This window comes from Pelodiscus sinensis, chromosome 8 (assembly GCF_052426305.1).
Source record: "Pelodiscus sinensis isolate ZL-2025 chromosome 8, ASM5242630v1, whole genome shotgun sequence".
In the NCBI taxonomy this organism is placed as follows: Eukaryota; Metazoa; Chordata; order Testudines; family Trionychidae; genus Pelodiscus; species Pelodiscus sinensis.
The window spans coordinates 74,814,486-74,836,083 of NC_143059.1; the positions used below are offsets into that span (position 1 = coordinate 74,814,486).

Below are 21,598 nucleotides of genomic sequence, written 5' to 3' on the forward strand. Positions count from 1 at the left end.
GCTGCTTGTCCTGCCCTCGGAAGCCAAGGGGAACCACCCCCCCCCCCCCAACCGCTCTCATGTCCCCTCAGCCTCCTTTCCAAACTAAACAAGCCCAGCTCCTGCGCCTTGCCTGGCAGGGCCTGGGCTCCAGCCCAGTGCGTTGCACTTCCAGGCTGGCACCCATGGCCACATGCAGCCGGCTGAAGCCCAGGTCCGGGCTACACGAGCGCCCCAACCGAGAGCCTGCGGGCGGCACCTGCCTCCTGCCCCCCTCCGCCGCCGTTACCGGAGCCTGGAAATCCGCGGCAGGCGGCGCACGTGGGCCGGCCCGCCCGGCTCCCCCCGCTGCAGCAGGCTGGGGGCGGGGGGCGCTGCGGCGGGCGCGGCGCTGCGGTGCGAGATGGCGGTGCAAGCGGGCTGGGGCCGCGGCCGGGGCGCGGTGCTGCTGCTCCTCCTCTCGCTGTCGCGCCGCCCGTCCGCCGGGGCCGCCTGGCTGCTGGGGCTGCGGCCCGAGGACACGGCCCCGGGCAGGGTCTCTCTGGAGGCCGGCGCGCTGGCGGCGGCGGAGGGGGCCAGCTTCCTGCTGCGCCTCTACTTCCAGCCGCCGCGGCCGGGCAACCGCAGCGAGCCCCGCCTGGTCTTCATCGAGGAGCCGCCGGCCGGGGCCGGGGCCGAAGCGGGGCGGGCGCCCGGGGAGCGCTGCCCGCAGCAGAACGCCTGGGCCTCGGACGTGGAGGTGCTGGGCCCGCTGCAGCCCGGCGGCTCGGCCGGCTCCGCCTTGGTGCAGGTGCGGGTGCGGGAGCCGCGCAAGGGGGAGCCCGGCGCCGGGCCGCGAGGGCGGCTCTTCTCGCTCTGCGCCTGGGACGGGCGCGCCTGGCAGCACCACGGCGCGGCGGGCGGGTTCGGGCTGCGGGTGCGGCGGGCGGCGGAGCCCTGGCTGGGGCCGCTGCCGCAGGCGGGCTGGCTGCGGGCGCTGGGGGCGCTGCTGCTGCTGGGGCTGTCGGGCCTGTTCAGCGGCCTGCGCCTGGCGCTGCTCTCGCTGGACCCGCTGGAGCTGCGCGTCCTGCGCAACAGCGGCTCGGCCGCCGAGCGGGAGCAGGCGCGCCGGGTGCAGGCGGTGCGCGGCCGCGGCGGCACCTACCTGCTCTGCACCCTGCTGCTGGGCCAGGCCGGGGCCAACGCGGCGCTGGCCGCCTGGCTCTGCGCCTCCCTGCCCGGGCAGCCGGCCGGCGGGGCGCAGGGGGTGCCCTGGCTGCCAGTGCTGCTCTGCACCGGCGCCGTGTTCCTGGGGGGCGAGGTGCTGCCCTACGCCGTGTGCGCCCGCCACGGGCTGGCCATCGCCTCGCACACGCTCTGCATCACGCGCCTGCTGATGGCCGCTGCCGCGCCCCTCTGCTACCCGCTCAGCCGCCTCCTGGACTGGGCGCTGCGCCAGGAGCTCAGCACCTGCTCCACGCGCGAGCGCCTGCTGGAGACCCTGCGCGCCGCCGAGCCGCACGGCGACCTGGTGCGCGAGGAGCTGGCCATGGTGCAGGGCGCGCTGGAGCTGCGCACCAAGGCGGTGGAGGACGTGCTCACGCCGCTGGCCGACTGCTTCCTGCTGCGCTCCGACGCCGTGCTCGACTTCGCCACCGTCTCCGAGATCCTGCGCTCGGGCTACACGCGCATCCCGGTCTACGAGGGCGAGCGGCGGGACAACATCGTGGACCTGCTCTTCGTCAAGGACCTGGCCTTCGTGGACCCGGACGACTGCACCCCGCTGCAGACCGTCACCCGCTTCTACCGCCGCCCGCTGCACTGGGTCTTCAACGACAGCCGCCTGGACACGCTGCTGGAGGAGTTCAAGAAGGGTGAGGGGCCGGGCCGCCTGCCCCGGGCGCACCCCCGCGGTAGCCTCTTCCCTCGGGCGCCGCCTTCCCCGGGCCCTTGCCCGGCTTGGGCCCCGCTCCCTCGGGCCGCCGCTGGCGGGAGGGGCGGGCGGGAAGGGGGCTCCTGGCGCCCTGCGTGACCCTGGCGTGTGCGGCCGGCTCTGCGCCGCTCCCGGGGGCTGGGCGGTTCCAGCAGGCGGCGCGGGGACTGGGGTTGGGCAGGACGGGCCGTGGCGCTGGGCTTCAGAACTTTTCCCAAAGTCTAAGTTGTGTTGTAGGCTCGCAGTCATGGGGCGTGTCAGCAAAGCAGATACATTGGCCTGTAACGCTGGTCCCGACCTGCCCTCCTGCCTCGCAGCAGCGTTACCGGGTCAGGGTCTGTCCTAGGTATGAGACTGGCCAGTGTGATAGAGTGGAGAGCCCAGCAGCAGTGGGCGGTTCGAGGTGAGCACTAGACTGGGAGGGGCGCAGCATGCTAGAGGACAGGGTTAGAATTCAGAACGGCCCTGCTCTGCAGTCAGTAAGTTAACATTCAAAAGGCAAGTGCAAAGTAGGTAGGCAGGAAAATCAAAGGCACAACTACAGAGCTGGAAACAACTAGCTGGATGGTGCCACTGGAAAGGGTCTGGGGGAGAGTGGGTCACAATGGAAAGTGAGGCACCAATGCGATGCTATTGCAAAACAAGTCCTAGTCCAGAGAATGTTTCCAGGAGTGTTGTCTGTCATATAGGCCACTGCAAACTCGGGCTGGCCCTGGAGAGGCCTCTGCTGCCCTCCTGTGTCCAGTTCTGGGCACCAGCTCGAGGCAAGGGACACATTGGAGAGAATCCAGAGAAGAGCAACACACCTGAGAAAAGGTTGAGAAGTCCTTGCCCAGGAAAGGTTAAAAAATTGGCCATGTTTAGTCTTGAGAAAAGACAACTGGGGGGGCCTGACGGCAGCCTTTGAGTCTGCTAACAGCGGTTGTGGAGAGGACAGGGATCAATTATCCTCATGTCCACTGACGGCCAAGCCGTAAGGGCTCAGTCTGCAGCACGAGGGTAGGGATTAGGAATCTGTAACTATAAACCAATAAGAAAAACTGAGCCTAGACAAACGGGCTATAAGCAGGTGCCCAGCTGGTCGGAAACCCGCACTCAGACGCCCTTCTCAGTGGTGTGCAATCAAACAGGGTCCCGCACGGATCTTTCCTGGGTCTCGTTTTATTCAGTATCTTCAGGAATACTTTGGATAATGGCAGCGAGCGTGCCCATGCACCAAGTTGTGGGCCATAGAAGCCGGTAGGGGTTGCGAGTGCGTTGGAGGACGGGGTTAGAATTCAGAACGGGGGAGGGGCCTGAGGATGAAGTTCAACAAGGACAAATGCACGGAAGGAACCACCAGTTACACAAATACAAAATGGGGAAGGGCGGCCAAGCCACTTCGCCCAGGCTGGTCTGGTAGGAGATGTGTAGCTGAACTCTTGGTCGGGAGTGGTGTTTATCTGACAGGGCGGCCCTTCCCTGTGCCTGAGAGGGGTGATAGGGGACTGGGGCGTAGGCGTGTGACGGCGCGTTGGGGGTTCCCCCTCTCCTGCACCCCGAAATGGCACAAACAGACTGCACCAGCCGGTGGAATAGAGGAAGTTTATTGCCTCTCCAGGATACAGCACAGCACAGATGTAATCTGGTCACAGAGCTGGGCTAGGATGCCTCAGGCCCCCTTGAGATGGGGGAGACTGGGCCCCTAAACTCCAGCCCCTTTCCCTAGGCTGTCTCCTCCATGCTCACAGACAGCCACTAACTAACCCTCTTCCAGCCCTGCCCCCCAGCCAGGGCAGCCTCCCCCTTCCTTTGTTCCTCTCCATGGGGGGTGTCTGCCCACTGGTTTGCATAGTGACTCATCCTGTTTTGCTGGGTCGTGGTACCCACGGCAGCCAGTGGGGGTTACCCCAGAGCCAGCAGCACAGAAACCAGCCAGGTACCCCCACTACGTCACAAGGTGGCATGGCCTAGGGGTCACAGCTGGGCACAGGTCTGCCCACCAATGACAGGAGCACTCGCTAGACCAGAGTCAGGGTCACGCTCAGGCTGGGGGCAGAGATCAGAGGCAGTACAAGCTTAGGAGGCAGAAGTCAGTCAGACTGGAGTTAGTGCCCAGGAAAAGAGGCAAAGTCTGGCAGTGTCACTCAGATCTCTGTGGCTGCCCCGACAACTTCCGGGGGGGCGACTTGTCCAGACGGCTGCTGAGTGCTGTCACTGGTTCCTGGGTGTGCTTCCCACAGCACCTGCTCCTGGCTCTGCTGCTGCATGGCTCCTGGTCACATTGTAGGAATATCTGCTGTCCCGGGCTCTGGATCCTTACAGCCGTGTCGCTTGAAAGCCTGTGTCTCTTGCCGACTTAAGAGATTCCCTCGCCCACTTTGTTCAGCGAGGGAGGACTGGTGCAGAAACGCTTGGGGTCATAGAGGGTCACAACCGAAATACGAGGCAACAATGGAATTCTGTGGCCAGGCTCCTCCTGCCGCCCCTCTGGGATGCGTCTGTAGGAGTGTTGGGAGCAAGGCAGGAGAGCACTGCGAGGAGTCCAGTGGCACTCACAGACTAGCAGATTTCTTTGGGCACAAGCGTTTGTGGGCCAAGACTGGGCCAAGCGTCTGCCCACAGAAATGTGTTAGCTCAGGGTGCCACACGGCTCCTGGCTGTTTCTGCAGATACAGACTGACACAGCTCCCGCTCCGATCCAAGAGCTAAGCAGTAATTGTCCCGCTCCGCGCTGATCTGGAGCAGTGTCCCCTTCTGGGTGCCACATTTCGGGAAAGATGTTGACGAACTGGAGAAAGTCCAAAAAGAAAAAAAAGGCAACAAAACTGATGGATGGTCGAGAGAACGGGGGCGATGAGGGAGGCTGGAGGAACGGGGCTTGTTTAGTCTGGAGACGAGCAGGCTGCAGGGGACGCGACAGGCGTTAGGTACATAAAAGGGTGTCACCAGGAGGAGGGATGAAAATCGTTCTCTGTAACCTCTGAGGACAGGACAAGGAGCAATGGGCTTAAATCACAGGTGCTAAGGTGCTTTAGGCTCAACCTGGGACAATGTGTATGGAGGGCATGAAGGGTCACGTGCCCCCCAATGACTGTCCCGGGCCCCAGGCTTTGGGGCCCCCGCAGGGCCGAGAGTGGAGCGGGGTACTAGCGGGGGCCCTGACTCACTGGAGGTGGCAGCGGGACGTGGAGCAATTCGCCCCAGCCTGCTCCCCTCAGCTGACTCTCAGCCGCCTTGCTCCACTTCCCAGCACTGCTGGGGGGTACGGGGGGTTTCCATTCCTTTCCCCAGTCCCTTCCCTGGCAACAGGGCCTGGCGGATTAACGGACTGGTGCAGGCTGCGGGGGTCGGGAGCCGAAGCGGAGTGCAGCGGGCTGGGTTCAGGCTGAGGTTCCTCCACTTCCCCCCTGCTGCCAAGGCCAGGTCCCTCTGCTAGTCCCCTAGGTTTGGGGGCAGGGCTGGAGTGGGGGTGGGGCAGGGCCCTCCCTCAGGCTAGGGGAGGCAAGGGGAGGGGTCATGTGCGATGCAGTCATGTGACCCCCACGTCCCACCACACCGCTCGGTGGATGGAACATTAAGAAAATCTCTCTGGATTGTGTAATTTCCGCTCCCGTCTATGTCGCCCACGTCCTTCAATTGGGCCACCATGAGCCTCTCCAAGCGTCTGGCAGTCCCGGGACCCTGGGGCCCATCCGCACTTGGCGCAGCCGGTGCCCCGCTGGTTCTCCGCTCTGCCATGGCCAACTCATGCTGTCGCTGCCTCTCTCGGTCCTGGCGGTCCCTTTCTCGATCTTGGCGCTCCTTCTCTCGGTCCTGGCGGTCCCTCTCTCGATCTTGGCGCTCCTTCTCTCGGTCCTAGCGGTCCCTTTCTCGATCTTGGCGCTCCTTCTCTCGGTCCCGGCGGTCCCTTTCTCGATCTTGGTGCTCCTTCTCTCGGTCCTGGCGGTCCCTTTCTCGATCTTGGCGCTCCTTCTCTCGGTCCTGGCGGTCCCTCTCTCGATCTTGGCGCTCCTTCTCTCGGTCCTGGCGGTCCCTTTCTCGATCTTGGCGCTCCTTCTCTCGGTCCCGGCGGTCCCTTTCTCGATCTTGGCGCTCCTTCTCTCGGTCCTGGCGGTCCCTCTCTCGATCTTGGCGCTCCTTCTCTCGGTCCTGGCGGTCCCTTTCTCGATCTTGGCGCTCCTTCTCTCGGTCTTGGCGGTCCCTTTCTCGATCTTGGCGCTCCTTCTCTCGGTCCTGGCGGTCCCTCTCTCGATCTTGGCGCTCCTTCTCTCGGTCTTGGTGGTCCCTTTCTCGATCTTGGCGCTCCTTCTCTCGGTCCTGGCGGTCCCTTTCTCGATCTTGGCGCTCCTTCTCTCGGTCCTGGCGGTCCCTCTCTCGATCTTGGCGCTCCTTCTCTTGGTCCTGGCGGTCCCTCTCTCGATCTTGGCGCTCCTTCTCTTGGTCCTGGCGGTCCCTTTCTCGATCTTGGCGCTCCTTCTCTTGGTCCTGGCGGTCCCTTTCTCCATCTTGGCGCTCCTTCTCTTGGTCCTGGCGGTCCCTTTCTCGATCTTGGCGCTCCTTCTCTCGGTCCTGGCGGTCCCTTTCTCGATCTTGGCGCTCCTTCTCTTGGTCCTGGCGGTCCCTCTCTCGGTCCTCTGCTTCCAATTCCTTCATCCGCAGCTGGATCTCCAGCCGCCGTAGCTCCGCTGGGCTGGCTCCTGCCCTAGATGGGCTACGGCTTGCAGGCCTCCCGGGAGACGCTGTCTCATCTCTCCGGTGGGTTCCAGCCCCCTCCCCAGCTCCTTCTTCGCTGCTTTCCAGCCAGGAACTAACTCACTCTCCCCCAGCCCTGCCCCCCAGCCAGGGCAGCATCCACCTCCCTTTGTTCCTCTCCATGGGGGTCAGCTGGCCAAATCAGTTGGGATACCCTCTTTGCATAGTGACTCATTGCTTGTCTGCTCGGTGGTGCTACAGACAGCAGCCAGAGAGTTAGCAGGTTCCCCCCACTACGTCACAGACGATGTGGCTAGTTCGTTACCTTCGTTTCCGCTTACAGTCTATGCTGCCAGTGAGCGCGAGTCCTGCTTGTGCCTTTAGTTTCCTGGTAGCAGAATTTCAGATTTTGCAGAGGCACGTTTTCTGCTGAGAAGTGTTGCGTTTAAAAGCCCCCGTGTCATTAGCAGAGATGTGAAAAGCAAGTAGGCCAGGCTATTTGCAACCAGCCTCCTCTCCCTACAGACGGATGTAACTGGGATCAAGTGATTTTGTTTTTCGAATTCTAGAAACCCAGGGCCCTCCGGTGCTTTGAGCAGGCTGCTCTCCGTCGACACCACGGCAATAGCCTGGGCTGGAGAGAGAGGCGCTTTCTGGCCACACGCAGCCTCCCGCCCCCAAGGGATTCACTGCGAAATGCAGGGTGCAACTGAGAGTTCAGCGACTGAGCCCAGATTCTAAGGGACCATTGCAGGTGAAGTGCCCGTTCCCTGCCCTTGGGGCACAGGGCCAGAAAAGGGGGCTGTGGAAAGAACTCTGCAGTCCAGGGTCTCTGTTCAGTGCCCAGGAAGGGTAGGAATTCCCAGGGCATCTTTTGAAAGGGGGGCAGGTTTCCTTTGGGGCCCAGGGCTGAGGGTCACAGGCAGCGCGGTCGCTTTGGGGCGGGGTGCGCCTCCGGGTGACGCGGCGGGGACGGTCGCTTTGGGGCGGGGTGCGCCCCCGGGTGACGCGGCAGGGACGGGCGCTTTGGGGGGGGTGCGCCCCCGGGTGACGCGGCAGGGACGGGCGCTTTGGGGGGGGTGCGCCCCCGGGTGACGCGGCAGGGACGGGCGCTTTGGGGCGGGGTGCGCCCCCGGGTGACGCGGCGGGGACGGTCGCTTTGGGGCGGGGTGCGCCCCCGGGTGACGCGGCGGGGACGGGCGCTTTGGGGGGGGTGCGCCCCCGGGTGACGCGGCAGGGACGGGCGCTTTGGGGCGGGGTGCGCCCCCGGGGGACGCGGCGGGGACGGGCGCTTTGGGGCGGGGTGCGCCCCCGGGGGACGCGGCGGGGACGGGCGCTTTGGGGCGGGGTGCGCCCCCGGGGGACGCGGCGGGGACGGGCGCTTTGGGGCGGGGTGCGCCCCCGGGGGACGCGGCGGGGACGGGCGCTTTGGGGCGGGGTGCGCCCCCGGGTGACGCGGCGGGGACGGGCGCTTTGGGGCGGGGTGCGCCCCCGGGGGACGCGGCGGGGACGGGCGCTTTGGGGCGGGGTGCGCCCCCGGGGGACGCGGCGGGGACGGGCGCTTTGGGGCGGGGTGCGCCCCCGGGGGACGCGGCGGGGACGGGCGCTTTGGGGCGGGGTGCGCCCCCGGGTGACGCGGCGGGGACGGGCGCTTTGGGGCGGGGTGCGCCCCCGGGGGACGCGGCGGGGACGGGCGCTTTGGGGCGGGGTGCGCCCCCGGGGGACGCGGCGGGGACGGGCGCTTTGGGGCGGGGTGCGCCCCCAGGGGACGCGGCGGGGACGGGCTGTGACGGCGCGTTGGGGGTCCCCCGTCTCCTGCACCCCGAAATGGCACAAACAGACTGCACCAGCCGGTGGAATAGAGGAAGTTTATTGCCTCTCCAGGATACAGCACAGCACAGATGTAATCTGGTCACAGAGCTGGGCTAGGATGCCTCAGGCCCCCTTGAGATGGGGGAGACTGGGCCCCTAAAATCCAGCCCCTTCCCCTAGGCTCTCCTCCATGCTCTCAGACAGCAACTAACTAACTCTCTTCCAGCCCTGCCCCCCAGCCAGGGCAGCATCCACCTTCCTTTGTTCCTCTCCATGGGGGGTGTCTGGTCACTGGTTTGCATAGTGACTCATCCTGTTTTGCTGGGTCGTGGTACCCACGGCAGCCAGTGGGGGTTACCCCAGAGCCAGCAGCATAGAAACCAGCCAGGTACCCCCACTACGTCACACGGGCGCTTTGGGGCGGGGTGCGCCCCCGGGTGACGCGGCGGGGACGGGCGCTTTGGGGCGGGGTGCGCCCCCGGGGGACGCGGCGGGGACGGGCGCTTTGGGGCGGGGTGCGCCCCCGGGTGACGCGGCGGGGACGGGCGCTTTGGGGCGGGGTGCGCCCCCGGGGGACGCGGCGGGGACGGGCGCTTTGGGGCGGGGTGCGCCCCCGGGGGACGCGGCGGGGACGGGCGCTTTGGGGCGGGGTGCGCCCCCAGGGGACGCGGCGGGGACGGGCTGTGACGGCGCGTTGGGGGTCCCCCGTCTCCTGCACCCCGAAATGGCACAAACAGACTGCACCAGCCGGTGGAATAGAGGAAGTTTATTGCCTCTCCAGGATACAGCACAGCACAGATGTAATCTGGTCACAGAGCTGGGCTAGGATGCCTCAGGCCCCCTTGAGATGGGGGAGACTGGGCCCCTAAAATCCAGCCCCTTCCCCTAGGCTCTCCTCCATGCTCTCAGACAGCAACTAACTAACTCTCTTCCAGCCCTGCCCCCCAGCCAGGGCAGCATCCACCTTCCTTTGTTCCTCTCCATGGGGGGTGTCTGGTCACTGGTTTGCATAGTGACTCATCCTGTTTTGCTGGGTCGTGGTACCCACGGCAGCCAGTGGGGGTTACCCCAGAGCCAGCAGCATAGAAACCAGCCAGGTACCCCCACTACGTCACACGGGCGCTTTGGGGCGGGGTGCGCCCCCGGGTGACGCGGCGGGGATGGGCGCTTTGGGGCGGGGTGCGCCCCCGGGTGACGCGGCGGGGACGGGCGCTTTGGGGCGGGGTGCGCCCCCGGGTGACGCGGCGGGGATGGGCGCTTTGGGGCGGGGTGCGCCCCCGGGTGACACGGCGGGGACGGGCGCTTTGGGGCGGGGTGTGCCCCCCGGGTGACGCGGCGGGGACGGGCGCTTTGGGGCGGGGTGCGCCCCCGGGTGACGTGGCGGGGACGGGCGCTTTGGGGCGGGGTGCGCCCCCAGCTGATGCGGTGGGGATGGTCTTCGATCATTATGAGCTTCTTCCAGAGCGCAGTGGTTGTCTGGTTCATTCGCGTGGCTCTGGCGGGGGCGTTCTGTGCACCCGGTGACGTACCACGTGCTGCGTTAGGCAGGCCTAGGGTCCATGGGCCTTGACAGCTCTGTCCTGGGGGAGCAGCTTTCGTGTCTGTTGCTCGGGCAGCCTCTGAATTGGTGGGTCTGGTCCGTGTAGTGCCTGCCTCAGAGGACGAGCTTAGAGAGGTTGGGGGTGGCTTGAAGCCAGAAGTGGGGGTTCAGGAGAGAGTTCTTTCAGGGCGGGGTCTCCACGGAGTACAGGCTGCAGCTATGTGAGGACCCCCTGTGGGTTCCAGCGGGGGGCGGTAGGAGAGAACTAGGAGTGCGCCGTCGGAAGGGGGTTTATTTCTATCTTGAAGCAGAAAACGATCACTCTTGGTCTGACTTACCAGTGCTCAGCCTCAAAGGAAACCTGCACGTACCTTTCAGTAGAGGCGCTGGGAGCTGGGTTCATCGCTCTGCTACACACTGAAAATCGTGGCCAAGGATGTGGAGAAATGGGGAAAGGTCCAGAGGTGAAAAGACGATGAAAGGTCTAGAGAACATGAGCCATGAGGGAAGACTGAAAACATTGGGTTTGTTTAGTTTCGAAAAGAGGAGACTGAGGGGGACATGAGAGCATTCAAGTATTTAAAAGGATGTTACAAGGAGGAGGGAAGAAAATTGTTCTTGGCCTCTGAGGACAGGACAAGCAGCAAGGGGCTTAAATTGCAGAAGGGAGGTTTAGGTTGGATGTTAGGAAAAACTTCCTGCCTGTCAGGGGGGGTCACACACTGGAATAAGTTGCCTGGGGAGCTTGTGGAATCTCCATCACTGGAGGGATTCGTCTACACTGGCATGATTTTCCGGAAATACTTTTAACGGAAAACTTTTCTGTTAAAAGCATTTTCGGAAAAGCGCGTCTAGATTGGCAGGATGCTTTTCCGGAAAAGCACTTTTTGCGGAAAAGCGTCCGTGGCCAATCTAGACCCGCTTTTCCGCAAAAAAGCCCCGATGGCCATTTTTGCGACCGGGGCTTTTTTGCGGAAAACAGTCCTGTGCTGTCTACACTGGCCCTTTTGCACAAAAGTCTTTCGGAAAAAGACTTTTTCCCGAACCGGAGCAGCATAGTATTTCCGCAAGAACACTGACAATCTTACAGGAGAGCGTCAGTGCTTTTGCGGAAATTCAAGCAGCCAGTGTAGACAGCTGGCCAGTTTTTCCAGAAAAAGTGGCCAGTCTTGACACAGCGGAAGAGCAAACATGCTCTTTCAGCAACCCCTGTATTCCTCATTGCACGAGGAATAAGGGGGCTTCCGAAAGAAGGGTTTTTTCTGACATTTGGCCCAGTCTAGACAGGCCAAATTTTGGAAAAACCTCTTCCTATAGAAGAATTGAAAAAAAGGCGGCAGCATAGCCATGCCCTGAGAGTTGATAAGGGCTGGGGATAGCAAGTGATGGAGAGGAGGAGAACAGAGAGGGCGGGGCTTCAAGGAAGGGGTGGGGCCTGGGGGGAGGATGGAGCGGTAGGTCTTGGCTTGTTCTGACATTTAAAAGGCGATTTTGGGCATATAAAGGTTGGAGACCGCTGCTCTAGACAGTGCTGGGTCCTGCCATGAGGGCAGGGGGTGGACTCGATGCCTCTCGAGGTCCCTGCCAGTTCCAGTGTTCTGAGTCTGAACTGAGCGTCTGATTCTGGCCCATGTGAAATCTTGGCAAGCGAGGGGAAGGCAGAAGAATTGCAAAGGTCGGTAGTGATGTGAATCAAAGGAATGAGCAGTGGAGGAAAGGGGGCTTATTGAGGAAACCAGTGAACTAGTGAATGGCTGGAAAGAATGTGGCGAGTGCCAAGCAACACGTTAGTATGCAGGAGCTTACTGTAGCATAGGGACTAAGCATGAAAGGCCGAACGCAGTCCAAGAGCAGATACATGCGGCGTTCCAGAGAACTTCCAAGTGGGGAAGTGATTGGAGATTTACATTCTCATTTGCAACAACTAAGGGGATGCTTTTAACCAGGAACAGATCGGGAGAAGCCGGACACTTGACTATCTTTACAGTGACAAATGCAGGTAGTCCAAAAGTTTGTATTCCTTGGAGCAGTGTGTCATGGCTCCTTCCCCACTCTGGCATGATAAATGCAGACGTGGGGGCCAGCAAGTGTACCCCAAAGCCTTATCTACCAGGCTTTGGTATAAAACTTCCCCCCAAATCTTAAAAACCTAGATCTTGGGAACAAAACTTCCGCTGCCACCACCCAAATGTTGATAAAGAAATCGGGGGAAAGATCATTTGGGAAATCTCACCCCTAAGATAAAAATCAAGGCACATAATTAACCACTGCCAGGTTAATAAAAGAAAAGAAAGAACTTTTATTATTACAACAATATTCCTGTTGCAAACATAATGACTAGATAGGGAGGTAACAAAATATACTCATGGAGAAACTCCATGGGCCTAGAACTTAGTTACAAAGAAAAGCCAAAACATCTTGTAAGCAGTGCCAGATCTCAGATCCCATACCCAACCCTTAAAACAATAAAACCTAACGAAACTGCCTATACTTTACCCTACTTACAGAAAATGAAGAATGGTGTCTTGGAGAGAGAGAGACATGCTTGTCCCTCTCTCTAGCTGTAGAGAACTCTCTCTCAGAGAGACAAAAGGGAGAAAGGACAAACCCAAATTCCTTTGTCCCAGTTTGAAAAGTCCCACCTACATTCCTATTGGTCACTCCACCTGGCTAGGTGTAGTTAACCCCTTAATCCCCAGGCTGCTGGCTAACCCTCATAATCATGACAGAGTGTTGAATAATTAATCATCTCGCAAAGTTCACCTAGATCATCTCAAACTAGAGTGTCCCAGTAGGAGGGCCACACTGACGAGTGTATCTGGTAACAAATAGTGATAGAAATGTAGCCGTGTTAGTCTGGTGCAGCTGAAACAAAAAACAGGGCTATGTAGCACTTTAAAGACTAACAAGATGGTTTATTAGGTGATGAGCTTTCGTGGGTGAGGAGGATGTAGACCGGTTTCAGATCACGGATGCTAAGCTTTTGGTTCAACCTCAAAAACAACTCTTAGAAACCTGGAGCTGCTCGTGGCCAGACTTCTGTGACTGGCATGTGAAAACACCAGTCCACGTGGTGCAGCGTCACGGGAGGAACACCAATGAATCCAAAGATAAAACTACTAGACTGAGTCTAAACTAAAGGGGACGGTGGAATGAAGGTACGCCACTCCAGCTGTGTTAGTTACATAGCTGGAGTCAATGTATCTTGTTTCGAGTTTTCCCACCGACCCCACAGCGGGAGGCCGAGAGTAGAAATGCTTCTATTGGCTTCCCTTACTCCTCGCAGAAGCAGGATTCCCTGCCACCAATGGGGGCACCCTCTGAGTTCAATTTAGCAAGTCTTAACTAGACCTGCTAAATCAAACACTGGAAAATTGATTGTGACAGAATCCATCTTCTGTTTAGCAAAGGCATGACTTAAGAGCTAACCTGTTGGGCAGAGGACAGAGGGAATCATGAAAATGGCAGTTAAGCTCCCAGCAAGCCTCATAAATACTTAATGGACAAATTAGATGGGTTGCCACACACTTCCTCATATTATCAGAGTCAAAAATGGGTAAAGGAGATATGTAAGACAGAGCCCTTGAGAGAGAGAACCAAAAAAATGTTAGTGATGGGAAATCAGATTACAGCTGGACACTGATTCCCCTGTTTGTGGAGCAGGAATTCATGGGAGTGGGAGGAGCCTTCTGTGTTCCTAGTCTTGAAATCGGAAAGGTTATTGAATTATGCAGCCATTCTGATGGCTGCACTAATGGAGAAAATGTTGAAACTCACTGGAATTAGAGATTTGTACCTGGCTGCAAGTGTAATTTGTATCTGATTCCCCGTCGGGCATTCTGACCAGCAGCAAAGGGACCTTGGAGAGCCAGTACGGCAGAAGTGAAATAGCATTCCGTGCTACTGCAGTAATGCAGGCCGCTGTCGTGGCTCCCGGCACATTCCACCCTGCCCGGCATTAAATGATTGTCAGAGCAGCAAACCAAGCTCTAAGATGAGGAGGTGGCTGTTACAACGTGTTGGGGTTCCTCCAATCCTGCAGCCCCGTAGCAGCAAGAATAGACTCCACCAGCTGCTTCTCCCGGATACTGCACAGCATAGACGTGATGTGTCTATAGGAGTCTGGGCCAGGATGCCTCAGACCCCTTGACATGGGATCCCTGGACCCCTAGATTCCAGCCCCCTCCTTAGACTGGTTCTTTCATGATTCCAGCCCCAGACTGCCCCTTCCCCCAACACTCACTTCCTCATTCCCTCGCTGCCCTCAACTGGTCAGACCAGTTGCATCTTAGGCAGCCCACCTGCTGGGCAGTGCTCCGGACGCCGGCCAGTGGGGGTCACCCACAGCCCAAGCATAGCGACCAGCAAGGTACTGACACTACATCACAGTGGCTAGTAAGATCATTAAATGAGGTCATACAAGGAGCTTGTGCACGCAGGCTGAGGACAGGTCTATGACGCAGGCCCAGAACCCAGAGGTGATGCCGCGCTCCAGTCATGTGAGAAGTCAAGTTAAACTGCTGGAAAAGACAGGGACGGGCCGTGCGATGTGTGCCGATCCAGGGAGAGCTGATCGCGGTCCATGGACTTAGTGTGAAATGAGATTTTTCCCTGTAGGAAACCGCGAGACTGTTCAGAAAACATGGAATAGTACAACAGAGAGACTGGCTGTGTTTCCCGACAGATCAGACGGTGGGAAAGGTGAGAGAGAGTTTAAACGCCTTGGCTAAGACCGCATGCAGCGAATGGCCGTGTGACGTAGTGGGGGTACCTGGCTGGTTTCTGTGCTGCTGGCTCTGGGGTAACCCCCACTGGCTGCCGTGGGTACCACGACCCAGCAAAACAGGATGAGTCACTATGCAAACCAGTGACCAGACACCCCCCATGGAGAGGAACAAAGGAAGGTGGATGCTGCCCTGGCTGGGGGGCAGGGATGGAAGGGAGTTAGTTAGTTGCTGTCTTGGAGCATGGAGGAGACAGCCTAGGGAAGGGGCTGGAGTTTAGGGGCCCAGTCTCCCCCATCTCAAGGGGGCCTGAGGCATCCTAGCCCAGCTCTGTGACCAGATTACATCTGTGCTGTGCTGTATCCTGGAGAGGCAATAAACTTCCTCTATTCCACCGGCTGGTGCAGTCTGTTTGTGCCATTTCGGGGTGCAGGAGACGGGGACCCCCAACGCGCCGTCACAGGCCGTCATCGCCTTGTAGAGCCGAGGCGGTTGCCCCAAAAGACACGGGAATGCTGGGGAAGTGGCAGCCTGGACTGGGATGAGTGAGTTGGGGCAGGATTTCGCGCCCCATTGTTCTATCCTACCCAAGTGCCAGCACTTTGGGAGCAGCAGCATCTGGTGCCCATGTTTGCTGGGCATCTCTGGAGGAGACACTGGCAGTTGGGAGTGTGCTGTGGCAGGGAATGGACTGAGATCGCCGCTCCGTGCTGCACAGGCCTGGAGCAGCGGGTCGTTGTGATGGCCAAAGGAGGAGCGGGGAGCAGCAGGATACGGACCCTGGACATCAGACAAGCAGCCCAGGACTCCCTCAGGGAACTGATGGGCAGGATCCCCTGGGGAGAGGAAAGGCGTCCAGCAGAGCTGGCTGGATTTTAAAGACTTATTGAGGGCACAGGAACAGACCATCCCAATGTGCAGTAAGAAAAGCAAATCTGGCAGGTGACTTGCTCAGCTTAGCAGAGAATTCTCCGGTGCGCTCCAATGCACAAAGGAAGCTGACAAGGACTGGAAATGTGGGCAGATGAGTAGGGAGGAGGATGAATATATTGCTCGAGAATGCAGGGGAGTTCTCAGGAAGGGGAAAGCGCGATTGGAATTGCAGCTGGCAAGGGATGTGAAGGGGAACAAGGAAGGTTTCTACAGGCGTGTTAGCAATAAGAGGGTGGGCAGGGAGTGGGTGGGGCCCTTACTGGATGAGGGAGGTAACCTAGTGACAGATGATGTGGGGAAAGCTGAAGTACTCAATGCTTTCTTTGCCTCCGTCTTCACAGACAAGGTCAGCTCCCAGACTACTGCACTAGGCAGCGCCGTATGGGAAGGAGGTGGGCAGCCCTTGGTGGGGAAAGAACAGGTTAGGAACTATCTAGAAAAGCTAAACATACACAAATCCATGGGTCCGGATTTACTGCATCCGAGGATGCTGAGGGAGTTGGCAAATGTCACTGCAGAGCCTTTGGCCATTATCTTTGAAAACTCGTGGAGATTGGGAGAGATCCCGGATGATTGGGAAAAGGCAAATGCAGTGCCCAGCATAAAAGGGAAGAAGGACAAACCAGCAAACTACAGACCAGTCGGCCTCACCTCAGTCCCCGGAAAAATCATGGAGGGATCCTCAAGGAATCCATTCTGAGGCACTTGGAAGAGGGGAAAGTGATCAGGATTAGTCAACATGGATTCCCAAAGGGCAAGTCCTGCCTGACCAACCTGATTAGCTTCTACGATGAGGTAACTGGCTCTGTGGACATGGGGAAGTCAGTGGATGTGATAGACCTTGACTTTAGCAAGGCTTTTGATACGTCTCCCACAATATTCTTGCCAGCAAGTTAAGGGAGTCTGGATTGGAGAAACGGCCTGTAAGGTGGGTAGAAAGCTGGCTAGACTGTCGGGCCCAACGGGTGCCGATCAATGACTCGATGTCTAGATGGTAGCTGGTATCGGTGCTTTTTTTGTAAGAAGACTTGAGTAAAAACAGCCACAATGCCATGCTGGGAGTCGAGCAGGCTTCCATCAGGAGCTGAGCTGCCCCAGGAAAATAGGTGCCGGCACCCGTGGGGCAAGTCCTGCTGGGAAAATAGGTGACAGGACACCGTTCCGGGCAGCACCATCACAAAAAAAGCACTGGCTGGTGTGACAGACCAGGCCGTGTCTGGGCACAGCTTAGGGCGTCCGCTCAGGGCGAATTGCTCAAATCCGGGGCTATTTACAGTCCCCCTGACTGGCGACCTCTCCAAACAGGCCACAAACCAGTCCCACAGAGCGCTTCAGCTGCCTGCCTGAAGCCTCCCGAGCAAAACCCCTCCGACACCCCAGCAATATCTGTGCCCCAGATGGCCCCGGGCCTATACACAGGTGGGGGGTCCTAGCACCCAATCCCACCTACCCCGAACAAGTTCTGTCCGGTTCCAAGAAACCAGCCACAGATCCCTGGTCAATTTACCCTCTGGATCTTACCCACAAATCATGCTGGGCCAATCCTTTAGAATCTATATCTAAAGGTTTATTATTACAAGAAAGAAAAGCCTGAGAGTAAGGTTATTAAAGTACAGTACGTTACATGCACCGAATCTCCCAGTTCTCGATGCAGGCTCTAGCAGAGATGTTGCAGCTGCTGGTTAAAAGTCCTTATTGCACATCCTACGATCAGGATGGGTTCCCAGGTCTTCCGGGCTCTTCAATCCCTGCAGTGCTGCCTGTGGGATCAAGTGCTGAGCTGAGAACCAAAATGGCCTCGACCACATGGCCTATTTATCTCCTTCCTGGCCTCTTCTGGTCTCAGCCGGTCACCTGGTCCTCAGCCTCTCTCTGCTGGCAGCCCTTGGGTCTCCGCCCTCCTGCTTTAGGTGTGTCTTTGGGCCATCAAGGGCCATTGTTCCACAGGGCTTTGCTACCCAGCCTGTCCATAGCAATGCTCAACCACATTCACAGAAATATTCAGCTTCCACACATATTACAGATTCCTACCTACACACATAGACATTATACATTCACATAAATAGCGTACATAAGATCAACAAACAATTCAATACCCATTCAATCCCCCCATACCAATTTCTGGGGCCAACACCCCCACCCAGGGGTGCAGCAGCGATCTGGCTGCTTCCCTCCAATTCAGCAACGTGACAGCTGGTATCAAGCAGAGGGCCCCAGGGCTCAGTTCTGGGGCTGGTTTTATTCAACGTCTTCATTAGTGACCTGGATCATGGGTTGGGTTGGCCTGATGTGGATCAATTGGAGAGAGTCCAGTGGAGGGCAAAAAAAAAAAAAAGGATTTGGAGATTAGGGCACATGGTTTATAAGGAGAGGCTGAGGGATTGGGGCTTATTTAGTCTGCAGAAGAGAAGAGTGAGGCGGGTTTGAGAGCAGCCTGCAACTCCCTGCAGGGGGTTCCAGAGGCTGGAGAGAGGCTGTTCTCAGTGGGGGCCGGTGGCAGAACGTGGAGCAATGGGCTCAAGTTACAGTGGGGAAGGTCTAGGTTAGATATTAGGAAAAACTCTTTCCCTAGGAGGTGGGGAAGCCCTGGGCTGGTCCCTAGGAAGGGGGTGGAATCTCCATCCTAAAACCCTCTAAGTCCTGGCTGGACAAAGCCCAACTGGGATGATTTTAGCTGGGGTTGGTCCTGCTTTGAGCGGAGAGCTGGACTAGAGGTCTCTGCCAACTTCTATCTTCTGTGATTTTCCATCGCCGCCACTTTGTGCACCTGCGCCGTTTGTGATGTGGGCTTCAGTTTGGGAATCCGGTATCTTAATGCCGGAGGGTTTGTATGGCTCAAGTGTTTAACAAAAAGAACTCAAGCTCTAAGTCTGGAATGGTCACACAGCCCTTCCAGCTGTGTCCCATTTACAACAGAGCCGTATGGTCGCCCCCAAAGTAACGTTACAATAAACTCGCTGCTGTTTGAACATGGAGTGGGAAATCGGAGGCTGCTCGGAATAGCTCACCGCATAGCAGGAGGTACTTGGCCAAGAAGGAAAAGACCCTCGTAGGCCCTGGTGCTGTGAAGTAGCACCTCCTACGCGTTGTGGCAGCTTGGTGGTTTTGGCCGAGTGCGAGTGTCATTAACAGTCAGCCTGTGGCCAAAAGACACAGCCCTTTCTCACCCAGCGCCGTGCATGAGACCAGATGGCCCCGAGTGTCTGGAAGGAGGTTTTGGCAAACATGAAGTGCTTGAAAGTGGGGTTTTGCTAAGATTTATTCCCGATGAAACCTTGCTGCTGCTCTCATGCAGCCAAGGCCGGTTCTTCGTACTTCGTTAGGTGGAAGTGCTGTTCTGTCACTGCTCGTTGGCCAGACAGGAGAGAGGCTGCGTGGGACAGAGGGAGCGAGGGTCTGAGCCAAAGAGCTGGCAGCGTTTCAACAGGCCAACTGGATCCCTTTTTCCAATGTGTGCCGTAAGCTGTACGGGCAGCAGTGCCGCTGCCGCCGTTCCCAGCTCTGCCACGGGGGCTGCGCCGGGATCCCCCTTGCAGACTCTGTGTGGATCTGACAATATGAACTTCAGCTGGGGGGTGACTAGCCTGGGCGCCCTGCCGTGCGGAGCAGTCAGCCCCTGCTGGGAGGGGCCCGGCGCGGTCGCTGCTTTCCGTGCAGCGCCGAGGCCGGTCCCTGCGCTGGTGGGAACAAGGGCAGGAGGCGCTCGGGCGGCAGGCGCCCCGGGACTGCCCCGCGCTTGCCGGGTTCGCAGGCTGGCAGAAGGGGTCTGAATGATGGTGAAGGGCAGGGGCGACAGGTTTGCAGAAATGTTGTTGGTGCTCGGAATGCCCCAAGCCCGCACCCCTCCCCCATTCGAACTCCCACCGCCCCCCCCCGGGCTGGAGCAGGAGTTCGGGTGCAGGAGGGGGAAAGAAGATGGGCTCTGGGAGGGAATCGGGTACAGGCTGGGGTGCAGGTGCAGGCTCTGGTAGGGAATGTGGGAGTGGATCGGGGGGCAGGTTCTGGAAAGGAGTTGGGATTTGGGAGGGGGTTGCAGCGCTTACCTGGGGCACCCCCCTCTGGCAGCGGCTCCTAGGTGGGAGACAGGGTGCTCGGGGCGGGGCCAGCGTGCCAAGACTCATCCCGCCCATAGCTGCAGGGCCATGCTGGCTGCTGCCGCGCCAGCCCCGCTAGTGGTGGCAGCGGGGACCCGGGCGCTGTTCCCTCTAAGCTGGGCACTTGTGCGGCCGCTCAGGAGAGATTCCCTCCCTCTGGGCCCCGGGCACTGGCCACTGTGGGCAGACAGGACCCTGGACTGGACGGGCCGTTGCTCTGACCCCGTCTGGCCCTGCTGATGTTCTTGTTCCAAGGCCACCCAGCTGACAAGCAGAGCGCCCACAGCCAGGTGTGTGTCCATTGGTGGGGCGCGTCTGCACCCAAATGGAAAAGATTAGCAGGAACATTGGCCCAGGGCCATTTTAAATCGCCCTGGGGCGGGGGGTCCTGGCCTGGGGGAGGGGCGCAGGGTCGGGGAGGGGGTCGTGGCCTGGGGGAGGGGCGCAGGGTCGGGGAGGGGGTCGTGGCCTGGGGGAGGGGCGCAGGGTCGGGGAGGGGGTTCTGGCCTGGGGGAGGGGCGCAGGAGGGGCGCAGGGTCGGGGAGGGGGTCGTGGCCTGGGTCCGGGGTTTGGAGGCGACCCGAGGGAGGGGTCTGGCCGGGAGCCGCTTTCCTGGCCAGCGCCCCAGGGCGGGCCGGGCTCCCTGGCTGCTGCAGCCACGTGGCTCTCGCTCCTGCAGGGGGAGGTGGCTTGTGCGGGCCCCAGCCCCAGGCCAAGCTCTCTGGTTGTTTCCAGCCAATAGGAGCTGAGAGATTGGCTCCGGTCAATTCCTATTGGTCGGTTCTTTTTGACCAGTAGGAACTGAGGATTGGGCTGGGGGCGGGGAGCGAGCCGGGGGGCGGGGCACTGGGTTTTAAAGCCGCGTCAGCTGTGCGGGCCGGATCCGGCCCCCGGGCCGTATTTTGCCCAGCCCCGATCTAGGGCCTTTGGTTCTGGCCACGCTGGGACAGGAGGCCGGACTGGTGGGCTCAGGTCCGACCTGTGACCCTCTCCAGAGCTGTCTCCTTGGGCTCCGCGCTGGTGGGTCCCCCGGGGAGGGGCGCAGTCAGTGCCCTGCCCCCCCCCCCTCGGCGGACTGCCCTGGACTCCTGCCTCGCCAAAAACGACTCCTCTCGTCCCTGTGCCTCAGTGGCCGCAGCCATGGAAAGGGGGCTCCTTCCAGCCCGCGTCCCAGCACCACGCAGAGGGGAGCAGGACCTGGGCACAGGGACTGCAGCCTGTCTAGGTTCTTCCTCAGGGATCCCGGCTGCAGGAGCTGAGAGGGTGGGGCTGGGGGCAAGGGACTTGGCAGGCGGATCTGGTGCCATCCCCCATGGGGTCGAGTAGCTGCAACGGGCATTTCCAGAAAGCTCCGCTCTGCCCGTCAGCCTCCCTGCCAGGAGCCGCCTTGCTTCCTGGGGGTGGGCGCTCTCCCCTCTGCCCTCTCCATGTGCGCGTGGCTGGGGGCGCGAGGGGGCAGAGCTACAGGCGGCGCAGGGCTGGTGAGCCTGGTGCTTGTCACGTTTGAGAGCCAGGTGTTGAGCGCAGAACTCCCACCCTCCCGCGCCGGCCTCTGTGCGCTCCCAGCACGGGCCCTGGGGGAACAGGAACCAGCTTCGGTCCGGTGCCAGGGTCACTGTGGGCTGACCTAACCCCCTCCCACCCAAGAGACCTGTGCTCCCAGCCAGGCTCAGGAGCGGGGCCCGGGCCTGCCTCGTCCCTAGTCGGCAGTGGAGAAGGGTCCTACAGGGGCGTCTCCCCTGTGAATCAGGGTCCTTTGCCCACCGAGAGCAGGGATGGGAAGGGCTCCTAGATACCTTCAACCGTCTCCTTCCTCCGTCCAGCCGGGCACAGCTTCTCGGGTTTCCCCTGCTGGCAGCTGAGCTCGCGGGCTCTGGCAGGAAGTGCACAGACCTGCCCGGCATTGAGTCCAAGCAAGCACAGAACCCCC

General features: G+C 60.0%; 1 protein-coding gene across 1 annotated transcript in view; it reads left to right on the forward strand.

Moving 5' to 3' along the window:
- Positions 1 to 329: 329 nt before the first annotated feature.
- CNNM1 (cyclin and CBS domain divalent metal cation transport mediator 1) overlaps positions 330 to 21,598 on the forward strand; it is a 41,692-nt gene continuing 20,423 nt past the window's right edge. Inside the window, exon 1 of the mRNA XM_075934460.2 lies at positions 330 to 1,832. Coding sequence (XP_075790575.2) covers positions 383 to 1,832 — 1,450 coding nt within the window. The 5' untranslated portion in view covers positions 330 to 382. The remainder of the gene's footprint in view (positions 1,833 to 21,598) is intronic.